This window comes from Lycium ferocissimum, chromosome 7, assembly GCF_029784015.1.
Source record: "Lycium ferocissimum isolate CSIRO_LF1 chromosome 7, AGI_CSIRO_Lferr_CH_V1, whole genome shotgun sequence".
In the NCBI taxonomy this organism is placed as follows: domain Eukaryota; kingdom Viridiplantae; phylum Streptophyta; class Magnoliopsida; order Solanales; family Solanaceae; genus Lycium; species Lycium ferocissimum.
In genome coordinates, this window is record NC_081348.1 from 21,298,433 (window position 1) to 21,317,098 (window position 18,666).

Here is an 18,666-nt window from a genome sequence, read left to right on the forward strand (position 1 = left end):
ATTATATTTAAAAATAATTAACTTTATAATTTTTATTTATTTTGCATGAGAAGTTTTTACAATTTTATAAATGTTATGGAATAGCATATAGATTATAAGTTTTAAAAGTTGTATAATCACATAAATGCTATGACATGTTTAAAATCTTAAATTAAAAAAAGATTTTAATTTTTTTTTAAAAAAATCGTATTGACTCAAACTGTGTCCTATTAAGGGAATTACATTTCTAGGTGGAGCATAATTTTGATCAACAGTAATATAATTTTGATCAACAGTAATATGTATTTCTTTTTCAACTCCACTACTAATTTTATATATGAAAATTTTACTAGAGGGAGACCCCAAAACAAGAAGTTATATGATCATCCTACTTGCCTTTATACACAGATATTGTTTTTAGTATTTTCTTAGCTTCAAATGTAATAAAATGAGAGGAAAACATGACTTGTTTAATCACAAGTCTCTTCCTTAAAGCTAAACATAACAAACAAACAAAAGTATATTGTTTTAAAGTGTATATACAAGCTAGAAATAGTGTAGTGTGAATTATACAAAATTTCTATTTTCAGGAAAAATATAAAGAAATAAAAAAGTTTATCATGCTAATGACGTCGTTTAGGAGAAAGGCTATTAAAACGACACCAGATAACGTGCAAAACTGTAAACAAAAACCGACAGACAAAGAAGTAACTGAAAAAAAAAAAAGTATGTTGAAAAAACTGCTGGCGCAAAGGAGTGGTAGGGGGTCTTTTTTCTGTGAGAGAGGATGACTAAAATCGTGTCCTTTGAACAAACTATGTAAGAATAAACGAAAAAACACTTCACAAACTTCATCCAGATTATATACCCTCTTGCATATCCATTTTTTGTTTTTCCTTGTGTACTGGTTTCAGGTTAATTGTTTTTTTCTCTGGCCTTTCTTTAGATGCTCAAAGATAATTGTTTATTTTAATGAACATGTTTGAACTTTGAAGTTCTTGGTAATTTTCTTGTTATTATTATATTATTTTCTTGTGGTGTTCTTCTCTTTTGCTTCTTGAAGTGGAGTGAAAATCTCAGCTTTTTTTGTTGTATGTTTATGCTATCTGCTTTACTGATGATGATGATCAATATGTCAAGATTTACATGGGTTTTGGGAGTTAAAGTTTGCTTATGATTCTTAATTATGCAAGTTAAGTTAGTTCTTTGTGAATTGTGATAGTGAGAAATCTGTAGTTTGCTTATTAGCTAACCCTGTTGTTTTTCTTTGATAACTACTAGTATATGAATTGTTTTAATGGGGAAGAATTTTGGATTGGATCTTGCTCATTTGCTGGTTGTTGACTGTGCATGTGATTGTGTAAAGTTCTCTTTTTTGGTGTATTTGCTATTAGAAGACTTGTAAGTTGGTCCCAAGGGGAGATTCCCTGGAGTAGGACTTGGAATAAGTAAGTTGTGGTTGAAACCTTTTTTTGAAGGAAAGAAAAAAAAACTTCCAGAATATTCAGAAAGGGAGTTTGGGGTAAATTTACAATTTGTGGTCAAACGTCTTGAATGGTACTTCATTTTTGTGTTGCTTGACAGTGTTACTTAGTCCTTGAATTAGGGTGCTTTAGGTTCTGTTTTTAGGATCTGTTGGTGTGTGAGGGTGGTTTGGCTAGCTTCAAAAACCATTGGATTTTATAATATTTGGTGGCAGATTTAGACTGTTGTAATGGTGAGGTTTTCTAATTAATGCGTGCACAAATTTATCATTGGACCTTTAGGTATGGCTGTCTTTCAGCACCTATTTCTATTATTACTTTTCTGTTCCAGAATATGGTCTATAGCAAAGGTAGGAATATAACAGGCATTCACCTAATTTTGTTGATTGAATTAATTCTCTATTTATACATATTATCATCTGGAAAACTTGAGATGTAAAGTATTTTTTAATTTGAAATGAGCTTCACACATATTTTGTAGAGTATGTGGGCTTTCTGTTACTTTTTACCGTAAGAAGTATTTTGTGGGGTAAAAGATGAATTGGGACTGGATCATTGCAAGGGGAGAGTGATGAAAGGTCTTGTCTTCATGCATTCTTATCCCTTCCTCTTTAAAGAACTAATCTAGTATTTAATATTGAGTCTTGTTCCTAGAGATGTTTTATGTTGTACAACACGTTGGTTAACTTTCTAATTATTGGCTTTTGTAATGACGTCCTTTTCCTGCAAATCTGGTCACATCTATTTGTCAATATTGTTCATGTTTTACATGCTTGCTTTCACTTAAGTCCTCAGACACATGCATGAACCTTGATGCCCTCAGTGTCTGATTGATTTTTCTCTATGACAGCAAAATGTGCAGAAGAATGAGTTAATAATGGCGGTGGCAGAAGCAAGAACAGCTTGGCAAAGAGTAGCTAACCGATGTTTGGTCCAGGAAGATGCCAAACGAGCTCCAAAGTTGGCATGCTGCTCATCAGCGTCACCCTCATTGAAACAGGTTGATACTGAGCCTGCAAATGGTGCTGATGCACACGAAGCTTCTGGCACATATTTCCAGCCCTTTAATAGGAACTCTTCATATTGTGATTTATCCCCTAATTCAAGATGGTGGCTGCATCTTCAACCTAATTATGGGTATCAAAGAGGCTTAGTGAGTGAACCAGTAGATTCTCTGGATTCAGAAATGGAGAATATTGGACCAGTTTCAGATTCAACCCCTAAAAATAGCAAGTTATGTGATCAGAGTGAAAAAGATGGTGGTTACGCGGATGAAATCAGTACTGGCCGATCTCTAGATTCTCAGGTTACAAGATCTACAAGCCATGTAAACAGTGACTTGGGAGTTGGAAGCAGAGAACTAATAGATGTGTTTACTGAGATTTCCAAGGACAGTCTTAACCTTGAGGACACAGGCTATCCTTATGAAGCAAGTAAGAAAGGTCTGGTTGATGAGCTTTCGTTTGATACAGAGTATCCCTGGATAGGTGTTGAGAAAACGGAGCCATGGTGGCGAACTGCAGACAGAGAGGAACTTGCTTTATTGGTTGCCCAGAGATCACATTATTTTATGGAGAATTGTGATCTTCCCCAGCCTCAGAACAATTTTGTTAAACGGGATCACGATGTGGACGTTGACAGTAAGAATTATGCTTCTTCTATGGGTCCAAAAGCTGGAAGTATGCGTCAACATAATGTGAATATTCATCAACGTGGTAATCTTTCTTTTGAACGTCCGTCTCAGTTAGATGCTGAAGGGAACTTGCAGCTCCATACTTGCAAATCATCAAGGTATTGTGTAAGACTAGCTTCTCTCACTATTTTAATGTATTGTTCATCGCTCTTATACTCACAATTATGCTAATAATATTGGAAAAAGCTCTACTGCACATACATACAATTACACGCATCTATATACATGAGGTTGAGCTCTCAAAATATGTTGACCGTATCTGTGTCTCTAGCATTCTTCTCGGCTTAGGACGTAATTAGATTTTGTTGTACGTGTGCTTATCTTGACTGTTAGACTTCAAGGCAGGTTTTCTATTGCACTCGGTTGACAAACGTGCCTTTTTCCAGGATGAATTGCACAATTTATATGAAATGGGTCGCACCTATATGGTTTTGTAGTTTGTTTTAGCCGTATAAGATGCCTGTACAGTTGTTCAATTCTATCTTTTTTCTATTCTTTATCTTTCCTCTCTCTGTGCTTTATCATGCGAGATAGGGGAAGCTTTCACCTTGCTTGGTCCTTTTTTGTCAAACTGGAGTCATTTAGAGAAACAGGGAATTTAAATATATGAACCCAATTGCAAAACCTAGTAACGTGTATTTTCACTTTCAGTTTTCCAGTGCTGACAAACCATCCCTACATATACTCCAATTATTGACATTATGTTGCTTCAAGAGGAGGAATTCCTTGAGACGGGTTCTCAGAATTTTAAAACTCAAGTGAACGATGATATTTTTATTTAGTTTAAAGAAGTGTGTCGGAAACAGCCGTCCTACCTTGGTAGGAGTCGGGTCTGCGTACACTATACCCTCCCCAGACCTCACGTTGTGGGATTTCACTGGGTTGTTGTTGTTGTTTAAAGAAGTGTGTCGATTTCTTATGCTGTCATGTGTGATTGTCCCACACATCAAACGCAATGAACATGAGAACTGTTAATTCATTTCACATTCTCTTTTGATAAAATTGACACCTCACTCCAGATTTAGCAGCTCTTTAGATGTTCATTCTGTCCACCATAGTTTATTGATTTATTATGTTGTCAATTAGCTGGCAATCTGGTGCATGCAACATGTTATCAGTTTTCTGTCATCGGAACAAGTGATCAATGGAGATAGCAGTATTATCTACTCCTCCACGTGAATGTGCATAAACTCTGATAGCCGCTTTTTCCTTTTTAATATTTCTAGGTTGATTTCAAATAGTATTTCTTTAGTGTGTCTATTTTACTACTTGTTCTTAAAAAGAGCTTTTTTACTTATTGATAGTTTGAGGAACAGTGACCAAAAGCTTGTGCCTGAAACGAAGACATCTGGAGATGATGAAAGCAAGGCCCAACTACTAAAAGCACTTCGTCATTCTCAAACGCGTGCAAGGGAAGCTGAGAATGTGGCAAAGCAAGCCTTTGCAGAGAAGGAGCACATCGTTCAGCTGGTCTTTAGACAAGCATCACAACTTTTTGCCTACAAACAATGGTTCCAGCTACTGCAACTAGAGAACTTCTACTTCCAGATTAAAAACAACAAAAACCAACCCATATCGGCCACATTACCAGTAATGTTACCATGGATGCCCCAGAAACCAAAGAGACCGCTGAAGAAGCCTGCTAGGGTGAAACGAGCCAAACGAGCCCGTCCCAAGTATGACTTGAGCAGATATGCAGTTGTTTTCGCACTAGGTTTGGGTCTGGTTGGAGCAGGGTTGCTTCTTGGGTGGACGGTCGGGTGGATGTTACCGATGTTCTGAGCTGTGTAGATTGTATCCAATTTTCCTGTTAATATTTACTAGTTTTGTGAAGATTGATTCACAGGGGAATTGACTGGGTGGTTGTGTCTATGTATGTTAGGTGTATGATTATCATTTCTACTATTTACTTTGGTCTTAGCTTTTAGTACTTGATTTGAAAATGAAACACTGAGCTTTCCCTCAGCTTGTACTTGAAGACAAGCAAGCATGTATAGATCTTAGGCCAGTTATGTATTATCCTCACCAGAAACATGGTTTCTATTGACTGTTTTGTATTGTCATGATGAAGGAATCCATGGGAATTAGTATTATGCTCTGTAATTTCTTTTTCCTCTTATGAATTTTCTACATATATCAGATATGTTCAGTGTCCTATTAGATTACATTTCATTTAATACGATAGAGGAATGCAATGACATTGACAAAATAAGTACTTCATTGCTATTTGGGAAGTTAATCAGTTTATTCTTGTATTATGATTTCTTTAATCATCTTAAATGTGGTTGAATTATAAAAACATGTAGTTACGCTTCTTTTCGTTGGGTTTTATCAAAATCATTATATTAGACTGTATATAAGTATCTCAATAGAGTGAATCATCAAATTGGAATCCCTTAGGAAAAGATGAACGCTCTAATTTGAATGATTCTGTGACGCCCTATCTTATCTTGATTACCATTGTCTAAATTATAGTCTACTAGACATAGCGTTGATTTCATAATCCGCTAATGATAAACTTTGAGCCTTGACATGCTCTTTGAGTAGTATCAAATTTTGACCTAGTGTATTCTACTTCTTGTTGATATATTTCCATCAAACTGTTGTTCAATACATTTCCCTTTCTGTTTGTGACCATAAAAATTGCGCGACTATTTCCAAACATTGCATCCAAGCTACAAATTCCCCCTTCGTTCAGAAAAATGTATATTTTAAGGGTAGTGGTCAATCAAGTGAGTAGAACTATAAGATCTTACGTTGCAAACATATTAGGCGACTTTTTTTTCCAAGATTTATTGGACATAAATTATCCAGTATCTATATTGGCGAGAGATAGTAAATACTAATTACTCCGTGAAATAAGTCGAGGCGTGCCACGACCCCTTGTGCAAATCTGCTTATGCCACTCTTTCTGAATAAAATTCAACAACATGCCAACTACCAAGTGTAATCCCACCAAGTGGGGTCTAAATTTACATAAAATTCAATGTTTCTAAAAAATTCGTGCAACTAAGATGTTGGACAAGTAGAGTGGTCCTTGTTCTCATAACGAAGAAATTGCACGGGTTGACCTTCGAATGGACTGGTCTTTAATTTTTACCCTTTAAAATCGAACTTATGTCTTCAAGGGCAGGGCGCTGCGCATAACTTGTGGGATGTGGAAATATAAACTTTATGCTCCGCGTTTGTTATGACTTATGAGGGACAAAAGTTAAAGACCAACAAAAGGGGCAATTCACAGAATTGCCCTTCGTTTGGGGTGGTCTTTAAATTTTGCCCCTCATATTTGAAATCTTTAAATTTTGCCCTTCGCATAAACCCATAGGTTCCAGGTTCGAACCACGCGCGATCAAAATTTTAAAAAAAAATTCGCAAGGCAAGTTTAAATTTCGTTATGCCCCCCCAACGTGCGCACACTTATGAAGAATTACCAAAGTTATGCGGACTGGCATACTTATGTACGCTTATGGGTACTTACATAAGTATCACCGGGTCCGCATAACTTTGATAATTCATTCAAAAGTTTATATACGGATCCGGCATAAAAGTTTGCCCATTAAAAGTATGCCCCCATGGCATAACTTTGTGAAGGAATTACCAAAATTATCTCCAGGACCGGCATACTTATGCCTTATGGGCGGACTTGGCATAAGTATGCGGGTCGAGCCTGCTGATAATTCCTTCACAAAGTTATGCCGGGTCCGACATAAAAGTTTATACATTAAAAGTATGCCCCCACCGACAACTTTGTGAAGGAATTATAAAGTTATCTTGGGACCGGCATACTTATATAATCGCCCATAAGGCATGAGTATGCGGGTCGGCATAAAATGTGTAATTCCTTAACAAGTGTATCTTGTTAGCGGCATAAGCGAAAATTAAACTGCCTTGCGAATTTTTTAAAATTTATTTGCGCGTGGTTAATTTTAGGACCTATGGGTGTTAATGAAGGGCAAAAGATTTAAACATTTCAAATAAGAGGCAAAAATTTAAAGACCACCCCAAAAAGAGGGCTCACAAGCAAAAAAATGCGACTTGCGCGGGTGCCTGCTGAGTAGTCTTTTAAATTTTGCCCTCATATTTGTGGTCTTTAAATTATGCCCCCTCATATTCTTTGGTCTTTAATTTTTGCCCTTCGCGAGGTTCGAGTTCGAACCCTCGCTCAAGCAAAAATTAAAAAAAAAATCGCAAGACAGGGTTGAATCGCGTGTACAGACGGACCGCATACTTTTGTTAAGGAATTACAAATTTTATGCCGAACCCGCATACTCATACCTTATGGGCAGACTTGGCGTAAGTATCGGTCCCATAACTTTGATAATTTCTTCACAAAGTTATCTTGGGGAAGCATACTTTTAATCGGCAAACTTTCTTCATCACAACACTTGCACATAACACAAATTGGTTCTACACTCAAGCCCCATTGTATGATCCTATTAGCGATCCATTTTCCATGTAAGCACAATCACATTGTGAAATATATTTTGGTCGAGTGGCATGTTGAAAACACCATAAATTTTCGGTTGACTCTTTCGGGATTACCTAATAATTGCAAGAATTTAGTTCGAATCAAGCTTTTTCCGAGTTGAGAAGAAGTATGCACTTGCTCCAGATTCTCCAAGAACCAATAATTTGTCTAACCATCCATATACGGCCAAAGCGTTAAATTGGTCAAATCCTACTCTTTGACATAGTAGGCATGGATCACTTTATCCATAAACTTTTATGCCGGACCAAGATAACTTTGTGAAGGAATTATCAAAGTTAGCCGGATCATACTTCTGCCAAATCTGCCCACAAGGCATAAGTATGCCGAATTCTGTCCGCGATAACTTTGGTAATTCCTTAACAAAAGTATCTTAGGGTCCAAGCATAGTAAATTTAAACTCTGCCTTGCGAATTTTTTTTTTTTAAAATTTTGCCTGTAGCGTGGGTTCGAACCTGAAACCTATGGGTGTTAGCCGAAGGGCAAATTTTAAAGATTTCAAATATGAGGGGCAAAATTTAAAGACCACCCCAAAAGAAGGTCAATTCTGCGAATTGCCCGGGCAAATGAGCCTTACATGGGCCGAGCATCAACATTATGGGCCGGGTTGCTTCAAAATAACCGACCCACTAAACTGGCAGTTTTTACACAGCAGCCTGGCATCTTGAAACTTTTCTGGTTAATAGGAAATCTACGGTAAGAAGATGGGAGTAATGGGGAAGTTGAGAATGTTTGTCGTCCAGGAACCAGTTGTGGCTGCCTCTTGTCTCATAGCTGGCTTCGGTAATTTCTCTACTTTCCTCATAGACCAAATCTTGAATTTTAATTTAGTACATGCAAAATACGTATTCTTCATTTGTGACAATTTGAATTTAATGTACCACATATATTTAGAATCTTTTTTAACTGTATATGTGTGGGAATCAGGTGTCACTGTTCCCTATTGTGGTCGAATCTATGAAATCTTGATGTCTTCAAAGTTCATGTTTTGAAGAATCCCCAGTTAATATTACCTTTCCTTTTGTCCGTGTAATGATTATTTCGACACCAGCTTCTCTGAATGTACTAATGCTTGATTACTAACTCCCTGTAAATTTATATGATCGCTGATTTAGCAATCCTCAATTTGGGTATTTTAATTTTGCATTTGGACAATAATTTTTATTTTTCATAATTGATAAGTAGGTTTTCATAGCATTAAGGTAGTGATTGGTGTTGGTAGGTGGAGGATCTGTGATGGAGGATATATGTAGAGGTTTTTGGAGTAGTATAAAGTTGTGATTAATGGGATAATGTACCTTCCCATCTTTATTAACAACATAGTTTTCTTGTGATTAAGTAGGCATTAATCTGAGACACTTATTCAGGGTTTTTGCTCCTCATTTTGAGCTCCCTTGTTGAGTTGTAGGTTTTTTGTTAGAAGTGGGTCAGTTAGAACTAGTAGTGGCAGCTGATTTTCCCTCTCAATTTATTGAAAGAACATAAAAGGTTTGGCCTAACTCTAATTCTGATGGTAGGCCAATAAGTAGATAATTGAGAAGAATAACATCCAAATATTGTTGGTAGTATGATTTCTTTAAAAAATTAATCTGCATCAAGTTGATTTCTTGCCCAAAAAGGAATCTACTACCACATGACTCCTTATTCTTGCATTTTAATTTTTACACGTACACACACCAGTGAGCGTGCATATAACATTTATATATTCATATGTCTCACAGTAATAGAGCTAGCTCTTTTGTTCTTATTATTTTTGGACTATCTGCATCTTCTTGATGCCATCAATGATATTACTTGCTTCATAAAAAATGTCTCTATGTATGTACGGATGTTCATGACTTTTCTTTTTAGAAACGTTGTGGGAGTACACTGGGTATGTTGTTGTTGTTGTTGTTCTTGTAGTAAAGGGTTGGAACCCATAATCTGTGAACTGACTGTAGAGAATTGGTTCCTCTTAATGCGTTTCATGCTCAGATCAGCCTAATTCCTGAATGCAAAAGCTATATCTGGGATCTATTAAGGCAAAAAAACCCTAGTATGCATCTTAGACTCTTAGCCTAGCTTACCAGCTGCATTTTGATAGAGGTGACAGAGTGAGACCTAATGAAGAGTGTACATTTCTGTTTTTTAGCATTAAGTATGTACTCATCCGCATATCAAGCAGAGAAATCCACAGTATAGGAATAATAGACCAGGAAGTGTTTTACTAAAACGGAATGGTGGGAAGAGTAGTGGTTATCAACCTCAGCTTCTGGACGTGTTTATATATATATTCTTCAAATTATAATTAGTTTAAGATTGTAAAAGCTGATCATTTTCAGATTTTAATTTTGATCAATAAGTTGGATATTTTCGTTGAGACTATATACTAATTGACATATTCATCTGACCCCACTGGGTTTGAAAATTTGGAGAAGCCTGTCTCTCCAACTGTTTAGCCAATGATCATGCAAGTAAAATTCACCAACAACTCTGTTTTTTTGCCCCTTCTGTGCTTCTAGAGGGGTCCTTACTGCCTGTTAGTTGTACGAATGGGTGTTGTCTGTTATTGCTTCTCACTAACACTTAGTGCATGAGTTTCCTGTATGGCACAAGCCATTAGGTCAGCCTTACTGGGAAGCCCTGTTGCGAAAGAAGTGTGTGTAGTTAGTAGCTCAAAAGAATTTCCTTGCTGAATGACTTGGTGCTTCCTATTACCGACTCAAGAAGTTGGAGTCAATATGCATTGTGCAATGATGATAATTCAATTACCTACTGAAGTAGTATAAATTGGATACTGTTTTGAAAGAAATCACTTTTTAACCTTTTATTCACATCTGCCTTTTCTCTTTGATTGGGAAATAGTTTGTCTTATATTGCTTCCAATTTCAGGTCTCTTCCTTCCTGCGGTTGTAAGGCCTATTCTGGACTCTTTTGAATCATCCAAGCAAGTTCCAGCTCCTGCTTTAAGTGATGTGAGTAATTTTCTATCTTCTTTGTTTTATGCTGGTTTATGCAACTGTGTTTTTTCCTCTTTTTAGTCGTTACCTCATCATGTTTAGATATGTTTTCTGTTTTGTTTTCTCTTGCTTATACATAAAGGTTGTAATCTTTTCTGGATAAGCATAAATGGTCCCTGTACAACCTATGCCAATTCATTCACATTCTTGTGGGGGCTAAATGGGATCAATGTCATCCATTTTTACTTTTAGTGTTATAGCATCATATTGTGCCAACCTAAGTGATTATTTTTTGTTATAAATGCTAAGTCGAGATTTGGTTGCTAGTAAAGAGATTTAGCCTCTACTTCTTCGATCAACCACCACCCGTAGATTCACTTTGTCTAAATTTGTCCTACTGGCTGCTAGATATCTCTCTGAGGTTAATATCATAGAGCTCTAGAAACTGGCTGCACGTAGCATTCTAGACTCGAATAGAGATTCTGTACGGAAATGCTTTCAAACTGCTTATAAGTTACTTATGTCGTACGTCAACGAAGATCTTCAGCTGCTTTTCATTCTCTTCGTCGATTAACATAGTTTTCAACTTTGTGCAGGTAGTCGCGGGTATGACTGGTAAAAAACAAGGATAAGAGACTTGTGAGGTTTTAGTACAACCAGCTCCTTGGAGTCTTATTCCATCCTTTTGTTTCATCTTCATTAGAAATGGAAATAAAGTCCTTTTTTGTGGGTAACAGTTAAATATTTTGTGTAAGGGGAGAGCTCTCCTCATTTGTAAGCACTTGACAGTGCTACTTGGATTCAAATACCGAATTAGACTTCACTTACAACCTAATTAAATGCATCTGAAGCTTATCATGATTCTGATTTGTCTCTGTTGAAATTGCTTTCTGGTTAGTTTTCTCTCAACAATTTAGTTCGTCTGAGCACCTTCCTCTTCTAATTTGGCAACCTCGTATATAACTGAAGTGATCCGATATAATCATATATGCTACTAGTGTAGGCGACTGTTGGAGGGAAAGGCTTCCTGTCTGAAGTATGCCCATACTATGACATACTTAGTTCTTTATGTGTCAAGATGGAAACTCAAATTTTATGTTGGTGACTATTGGAGAGAAGGCTTCACTGGCTTGTGTCTCTATTTACCAAGTATATTTGTCCGGTGGAAACTCAAAAAAGTTTTCCTGGCAGGGTGTTGCTTATGAGGAAGCCAGATACACTAGCTGATTGGGTGTACTTGTCGTGTAGCTCTGCGACTGGTATGACCTCCATTGGAACCGTAAATATTCACTTCAAGATGATGCAAGAGTAAAGTGAAAATGGAATCCAGAAAATGATATCACAATATTTACAAAAATGTTCCAGTGAAATATAAGGCTAATGGTAGTAAATTGCTACATTCAGACGATTCACGGTACATTTGTTTATATATCTCCAGCGTATTTAACCAGGAGTACTAACTAGAGAAAGCAACTATATCAAGTCTTCATTTAATCAACATAACAGCTGATATTGAAAGTTAGCCGAGGAGCGCTTCTTTCTTTGATTTTTTGCTCTTCCATGGTATTACCTGCTTGAAACCCTCGTATATAGTTGCCTGTAAGATTTCAACAAGAACAATACTTGAGTTTAGCATATGCTGATCAAACAATGGAAGACATATTGACTATTCTACGGGATACTTGTTACTACCTCGTATCCTTTCAGTACATGTACTTTGTCATTCTTGGCAACCAAATCTTAGGCATATTAAAAAGATCACCTATCAACTTTTATCTCTCCCATAATTCTTACCTACTTTATTAATTTAGGCATATTAAAAAGATCTGTACCGGAAATTATCACCCAAATCAACTTTTCCAATAAACAATAAACCATAGATCGCCTTATTCCACCAATTCCCTCAAACTTCATATAATTCTTACCTGTTTTATTAATGATGGCGGTTTAAAAAAATAACATTATTTTGAGGGAGCTTTAATTGAGAAATATTGGGATGGCCATGTTGAATATTTTTGACAATGATTTTTAGCCTATTGACAATGATAAAGAAAAAAAGTACAAGGAGAAAAGTCTACACATCCCAATCCTTTAGTCCTTGTCTACACATCCCAATCCTTTAGTCCTTTACTAAAACAGGTTTCAATCAGCTGCCAGCCCATATCCTTCACCCCCTTTTCCATTAACTGCGATGACATTGGGCGCCGTATAACTTGGGGCATCACCTACCTAACTCATTCAACCCCATCTATGGTGTAATAGTAGCTTTTACAAACATTGAGACATACTTGCTTACAGCTATTTGTGGATTGTGTAATTAATACCTACCCGTTGCCTAAAAGTGAAATTAAGTAGGCCTCTTCTCTAGCCCCACTGCCGTCTTCTTCAACCTAACCTGCCCCAATTATTAAGCTTTCTCATTAATCAATCTCTTTTCATTATGATCCTATTAGTCCCTCGTTACAAGAAGGAAGTGTAAGGTATTTTCTAGTTAACTTATGAAATCATTCAGCAATTCTTCAAGTTCTATTTAAACAAAATGTAAACTAAGTAACAAGACTATAAGTGATCACGGTATCTTACTCCAAAAAGTTATAGAAATGGTTGACCATTTTATAGTACAAGAACAAATTGTTAATCATTTAAAGGGTAGGGTGGGGCAGCTAACACCATGTCATAACGTTTATGGGTTCTAAATTTGCGAATATTGTATAGAGTCTAAGCAAAAAGTAAAAAGTATTGGGTCCTCCAACACCGTACTTAATACTATAGGTCCGCCCTGGCTTCCAAATTAGAGCGCGTGAAACTTATCACTACTTTGGAGGAGCATTGAAATCATAGTTCATTAATTACAAAAAAGCTTTGGAGTAAAGGGGATTAGGCGCAGAGTATGAATCAGTAATTAAAAATATAAAGATATAAAAAGAACTGGTTGACATGAAATGGGACAGAAGGAAAAAAAAAAATACTATTATCAAGATTCACTAAAGAATTTGCAATCAGGAGATGAATTGATTAGGAGCAATATATGGAGTTGTAAAGACTTACCCAAATGTGAGTCTTAGCCTGGGAGTGACCTGAGAAGCTTCCACTTCTCTTAAGTGTTGCCATTTTAATAGTGCATTCATTATTAAGACTAACACAATCTGTTGAATCTGTAGAAGATGGAAACCCAAAACTACACTCATCAGTATCACCAGGTTTACTTTTAACAATAGGTCGGCGCCACCAGCTTTTGCTTTCAGATTTCTTCTTACCAAGAACAAATGCACTGAGTTGTCCTGTTTCTGAACTTGCACTACTATCAAAAGACCCTTGTCTACGACGTCGATCCCTCAATAACCTGAAAGAAGAAAACTTGGGCTTGCTAGTAATATAAGGGCCATCAAGAACAGTAGTGGGAGATGTGGTTTTATTTGTAGATTCCATGTAGTAATTGTAAAGCCTAGGAGGTGGCTCTAAGCATAATTTAGGCTCATTGAAAATATTGGTGTTTGGATGAGGGATTAGGTCAGTACATGGACGAGGTTTACCAGGTTTTTCTTCCCAAGAAAATGGTATTGAAGCTGAAGTGTGAAGAGGGGTTAACATCCCTAAATCATCAGGTGAATTTACTGAAAATAGAGGAAGCTTTAATGTTGAACTTGTTTCTGTTTTTGTCCCCATGGCTCTGTTGTTTTGGTGCTGTGTAATGGGGTTTTTATTTAGTTTGAAGAGAGAAGAAAGAAAGGGTATGTTTTTTTTTTTTTGTTTCTTTGATGGTTGGTTCACTTAGGTATAGAGCAGACTAATAGTATCAGTTATGGCCGATCATTTTTATACAGAGGAAAAGACGAATGACTAAATAATGCATTTGCTCCCACGTTCTTCTTGACTTCTGGTATATTATGTTGTATTAATTGACTCGACTTTACTGTTAGCTGACATGATGTGAATAACTTTTGCTTTTCTCGTTTGTGTTTATTTACTTACGTAAATACGAAGCCTAATCATGAAATTAAAGTCTATTCCACTATATTTACTTACTTCCTCAGTTTCATTTTGTTTATCATAGTTTGACTTGGTATAAATTTTTTTTTTTTTTTTAAATGTATGATCTTAAATATTTCATCACTCTTGTGTGGCTATAATACTTTTAAAATTTCTGATCTTAAATATATGGTATCATTCATATGACTATGTAAGCTTCTCATTTGGAAAATATTGAAATGCTTCATTTTTCGAATAATCTAATAAGAATAGTATCGAAAAAAGTGAAACGGAAAGAGTAGTATTTTCAAAGAGTAGTATTTTCTGTGACAATGAATGTAAACTTAGTATAGATATATTTTTTAATTCAATTTTTAAGATATGCACGAAAAAAGTGTGCCGTACTAGTGGATTAGCCCTGTGTTTATATGGCGAAAATGAAAGGGTTGAAATTAAGGAGAAATTTTGACAATAATAATTTGCTAAATTATTGAGTGCGCTTTGACTATAAGAATGGTTATGATTACTTACTTACTGTAAAGATAGTAGCAGCCTATACAAAGTCTTCGATTGACATTATTTGGTGAAATAATTAATGTTCTTGGACGATGATATTTAATAGGATGGAGAAGTATTTGTTTTCTTTTCAATTTATGTTTTTCCTGTGAGAATTTACAGTTTGTTTGGGACTTGGGATGAAGGATAGCATTGGATTCTAAAGCATAAGAGGAAATGTCAGCTCTTTTCAGAAATAGATTGGACATTTTTGCTTGAATTTTACGTAAAAATCGCCTTAACGCCACCCACGCCACGCATATGTCAAGACCTTTGCACATTTTTATGTACAGAAAATAGGAATTCAACTTTCTGTCCCTGTTGAATCTGCAAATGGCTTGTCAATTCTAGATGGTGCTTTTTTAAAATTTTCAACCAGATCAAGCTATCCTCATTTAATACAAAATTGCTTATTTTATCTTTATGATGTGTGCCATTAAAGTTTTTCTTGTAGGAAATCTACGTTGTCCTTATCTTGCACTCATTTTATCAAAGACCAAAATTTTTTAATATGGACACATGATATCTTAATTTTCTAAGGAGCCGTTTGGACATGAGATGAAATTATATTTAGACATGCAATTGGGTTTCTCCGATTATATTTTTTCTTGTAGACATAAAAACCCCACAAGTTGTGAAAACCATCAAAACTTGACAATCTTACCAAATGAGCAAGTCATAGTTCATAACAAAATTAAGACGCTACTAGAAAGGCCTTTTAAAGAATACTACATCAATTGATCAAACTTTAGTTCAATAAAATGGAAAACTGAACATGAGTTGCAGTGTAACTACTCTTTAATATAATCCTCTCACATGGTTGGTAAGAGTAAATTTGTTATAAATATACTACCAACTTGTAGATGTTTTAATATTTGATATAAATGATTGGTAAATATATCTACCAACTTATGGACTATTTCTACAAAATATAAACTTATGGGTCAATTTTTACATTTAAAAAATTTGAAAGCATGATTTGGAATCCCAAATCATACGTTTTTGGATGATTTGGGATTTCATCTCATGAGATGAAATCACATATCCAAACGCTGATTTCATCTCATGAGATAAAATCGCATATCCAAACGCCTACTAAAGAGCTGACCATTAGTTTTACTTTTACATATTAATTATGCGCTACCAAATGTCTCCAATAAAGGGAGAAGTTGAAGCATGGAAATGGGATTTAGCAAAGTTCTATAGTTCATAAAAAGACGACCAAATGGTCCTTAATGTATGGGATTGGACTATTTTAGTCCTTCATATGTACCACGTAATCAAAACGGGCCTTAATGTATAAAAAAGTGGTCCTTTTAGTCCATCATATATACCACGTAATTGAAATAGTCCTTAACGTAAAAGTGTTCATTTTAGTTATTTATATATAACACCTAACCAAATGGTCCTTAATGTATGAAAAAAGTGATCATTTTAATCATAAAGCTTAAAAGGAACCGCGCAAGTAAAAAAAAAAAAGATTTGTTAAGTGCAACTCACATGAGTTGTATAAAAACATAAAAAATGGGAGTGAATCCTTTCGGCCATAACCAAATCTTATATGATGAGAAGAAAGGTCAACTTTTGCTACTTAACAAAAACTCTTGTACCAATACTTAACGTATGTCTTGCCTTTGAAACTATAACCTAACTATGTCTCTTGATGCAAGAACGAAAACTAAGTTATAAAGAAAGAAAGAAAAAGTATAATCCCTTGTTGCAGGCGCGCGCACACAATGGTGGAGGGTGGATAGTGGTAGTTTTTGCTTCCTTCACATAAGTTGTTGGTTAACCTTAACAGATTTTTTGACTTGAATTGTTACTTTTAAGGTTAGGACTAAAATGATCATTTTTTCATACATTAAGGACTATTTCAATTAGGTGTCATATATGAACGACTAAACTGAACACTTTTTCATACATTATGGACTATTTAGATTACGTGGTATATATAAAGGACTAGAATAGTCACATTTTCTATACATTAAAGACCATTTCAATTACGTGATATATATGAAGGACAAATAATCCAGCCCCCATACATTAAGGAATATTTTGGTCGTTTTCTCGTGCCCTTTTTTTTTTTTTTGGTTAAATGGAGTTTCAAATAAAGTTATTTTAGTCATTAATGTTAGAATATCCACTAAATGTGAACTAATATTAACTTAATTATTGTGATTTATCAAACGGCTAAGCATATACAATTGTTGGACAATATTTTGGGCATATATTTTACCCTCCATATTTAATTTGTGTCACTTCATGTATTAGTGTTTGCTGGTAATGATATGGGACTTGTTGAAGATTGAATAGAGCTCATTAGCGAGAGGCTTATTAGGTCAATGTGTGATGCCTATAACTATATTATTAGGTCCCTTCCCCTTTCTCCTCAACTCTAAATAAGTGGCAATTCCTAAGTGGGCTAACGAGAAAAAGACATAGTGAAATATTCCATACATGTAGAGAGGTAAGAATCGCTCAAAAAGATAGCACTCCTTGGTATATCTGTCACGAGTCCAATTTTGGTCATGAACTGGCAACTTCACCAGAATCAAGGAGGGAGGACTGGGAAGGCCGATGACTACATGAGGGGAAAGGTTTAGTACAAGCTTTACCATGCATGACACTGAAGATGTTTTCGAAGATAAGGGTATAGAGGATATGCCTTAATGCGTCAAAATAAACAACTCTTAGATGAGAACAAGGAGATCATGTCGGACGAGTTGCCATGCGTCTATACTAAGACAGACGTCAACCCCCATATATGATCTTATAATTTTGCAGAATGACCTAAATTCTTTGTAAACAGTAGTTGGGCCACAATCATTGTACGTGACTCCCTTTATGAGGATGTTTTCCTTCTCCTGAAGTTACAAGGCTATTTTCCCCACAATAGCCTCGTTAAATCAAACATCTTTGCTGGTATATCCAAATAAAAGATAGGGATCTTCATTTTGCCTTTGACAATCAAATAAATATTAAATAACCCGTCCTCCCTGCTTCTGGTCCTGTCGCACGTCGTCTCTCCCTGTTGAGGTATTTTTAATGTAAGTTATAATCCTTGGACTGATATAAGTGTTCACGTCCAACCTTTACTAGTAAAATATATGAGGAAGTTAGTTTAACTATGCTTATAACCATTTTTTTAAGTAGTAACACAAAAGGTCACCCAACTATAGGTAATGATTTCTCAAGGTCATGTTTCTTTGTTTTGTAACAACAAGGTAACCTAACTTTTTCTATATCGCATCAAAAGTCACTCAATAAATATTTGGCCAATAAAATATGACATGGCATTTAATTTAGTCCACATGGACTTTTTTTTCTCAGTCCACATGGCAAAAAGACCTGACCCGACCCAAACCCAAAACCCTTATTAACCCTATTCTCTTTTAATTAAAATAGAGTTTCACTCTCGTTGAAAAAAATTGGCCCATCATTTTATTAAAATTGTGTTGTCTTCTTTTTCCTTTCTCTCAGGCGAAGTTCATAAGGATTTTTTGAACGACATAAGAGAATAGTTGCAAACTGCCTGTTATCTTGTTATGGAAGGAATATGAG

At 35.6% G+C, this 18,666-nt stretch overlaps 3 protein-coding genes across 6 annotated transcripts; 2 read left to right on the forward strand and 1 right to left on the reverse strand.

Annotated features, from left to right (window-relative positions):
• The first annotated feature begins 645 nt into the window (after positions 1-645).
• Positions 646-5,316, forward strand: LOC132063755 (uncharacterized). Of its 4 annotated transcripts, none has more exons than XM_059456463.1 (3): positions 646-798; positions 2,314-3,254; positions 4,467-5,316. In XM_059456463.1, the coding sequence occupies exons 2-3, from the start codon at positions 2,341-2,343 to the stop codon at positions 4,936-4,938; spliced, it is 1,386 nt and encodes a 461-aa protein (XP_059312446.1). In that variant the 5' UTR covers positions 646-798; positions 2,314-2,340; the 3' UTR covers positions 4,939-5,316. The 4 variants fall into 4 exon arrangements, with proteins under 4 accessions (XP_059312446.1, XP_059312443.1, XP_059312444.1 ...); XM_059456460.1 differs by having other exon boundaries at positions 647-798; positions 4,461-5,316; XM_059456461.1 differs by having other exon boundaries at positions 743-893; positions 4,461-5,316.
• A 3,003-nt stretch (positions 5,317-8,319) lies between these two features.
• On the forward strand, positions 8,320-11,442 carry LOC132063757 (uncharacterized). Its single transcript, XM_059456465.1, has 3 exons — positions 8,320-8,425; positions 10,514-10,596; positions 11,178-11,442. Exons 1-3 carry the CDS (start codon positions 8,347-8,349, stop codon positions 11,211-11,213), a joined length of 198 nt encoding a protein of 65 aa, XP_059312448.1. The 5' UTR covers positions 8,320-8,346; the 3' UTR covers positions 11,214-11,442.
• A 437-nt stretch (positions 11,443-11,879) lies between these two features.
• LOC132063756 (uncharacterized protein At4g00950-like) lies at positions 11,880-14,431 on the reverse strand. The gene is made up of 2 exons (XM_059456464.1): positions 13,630-14,431; positions 11,880-12,178 (listed from the first exon to the last, which is right to left on the reverse strand). Exons 1-2 carry the CDS (start codon positions 14,245-14,247, stop codon positions 12,101-12,103), a joined length of 696 nt encoding a protein of 231 aa, XP_059312447.1. The 5' UTR covers positions 14,248-14,431; the 3' UTR covers positions 11,880-12,100.
• Between the last annotated feature and the right edge of the window lie 4,235 nt (positions 14,432-18,666).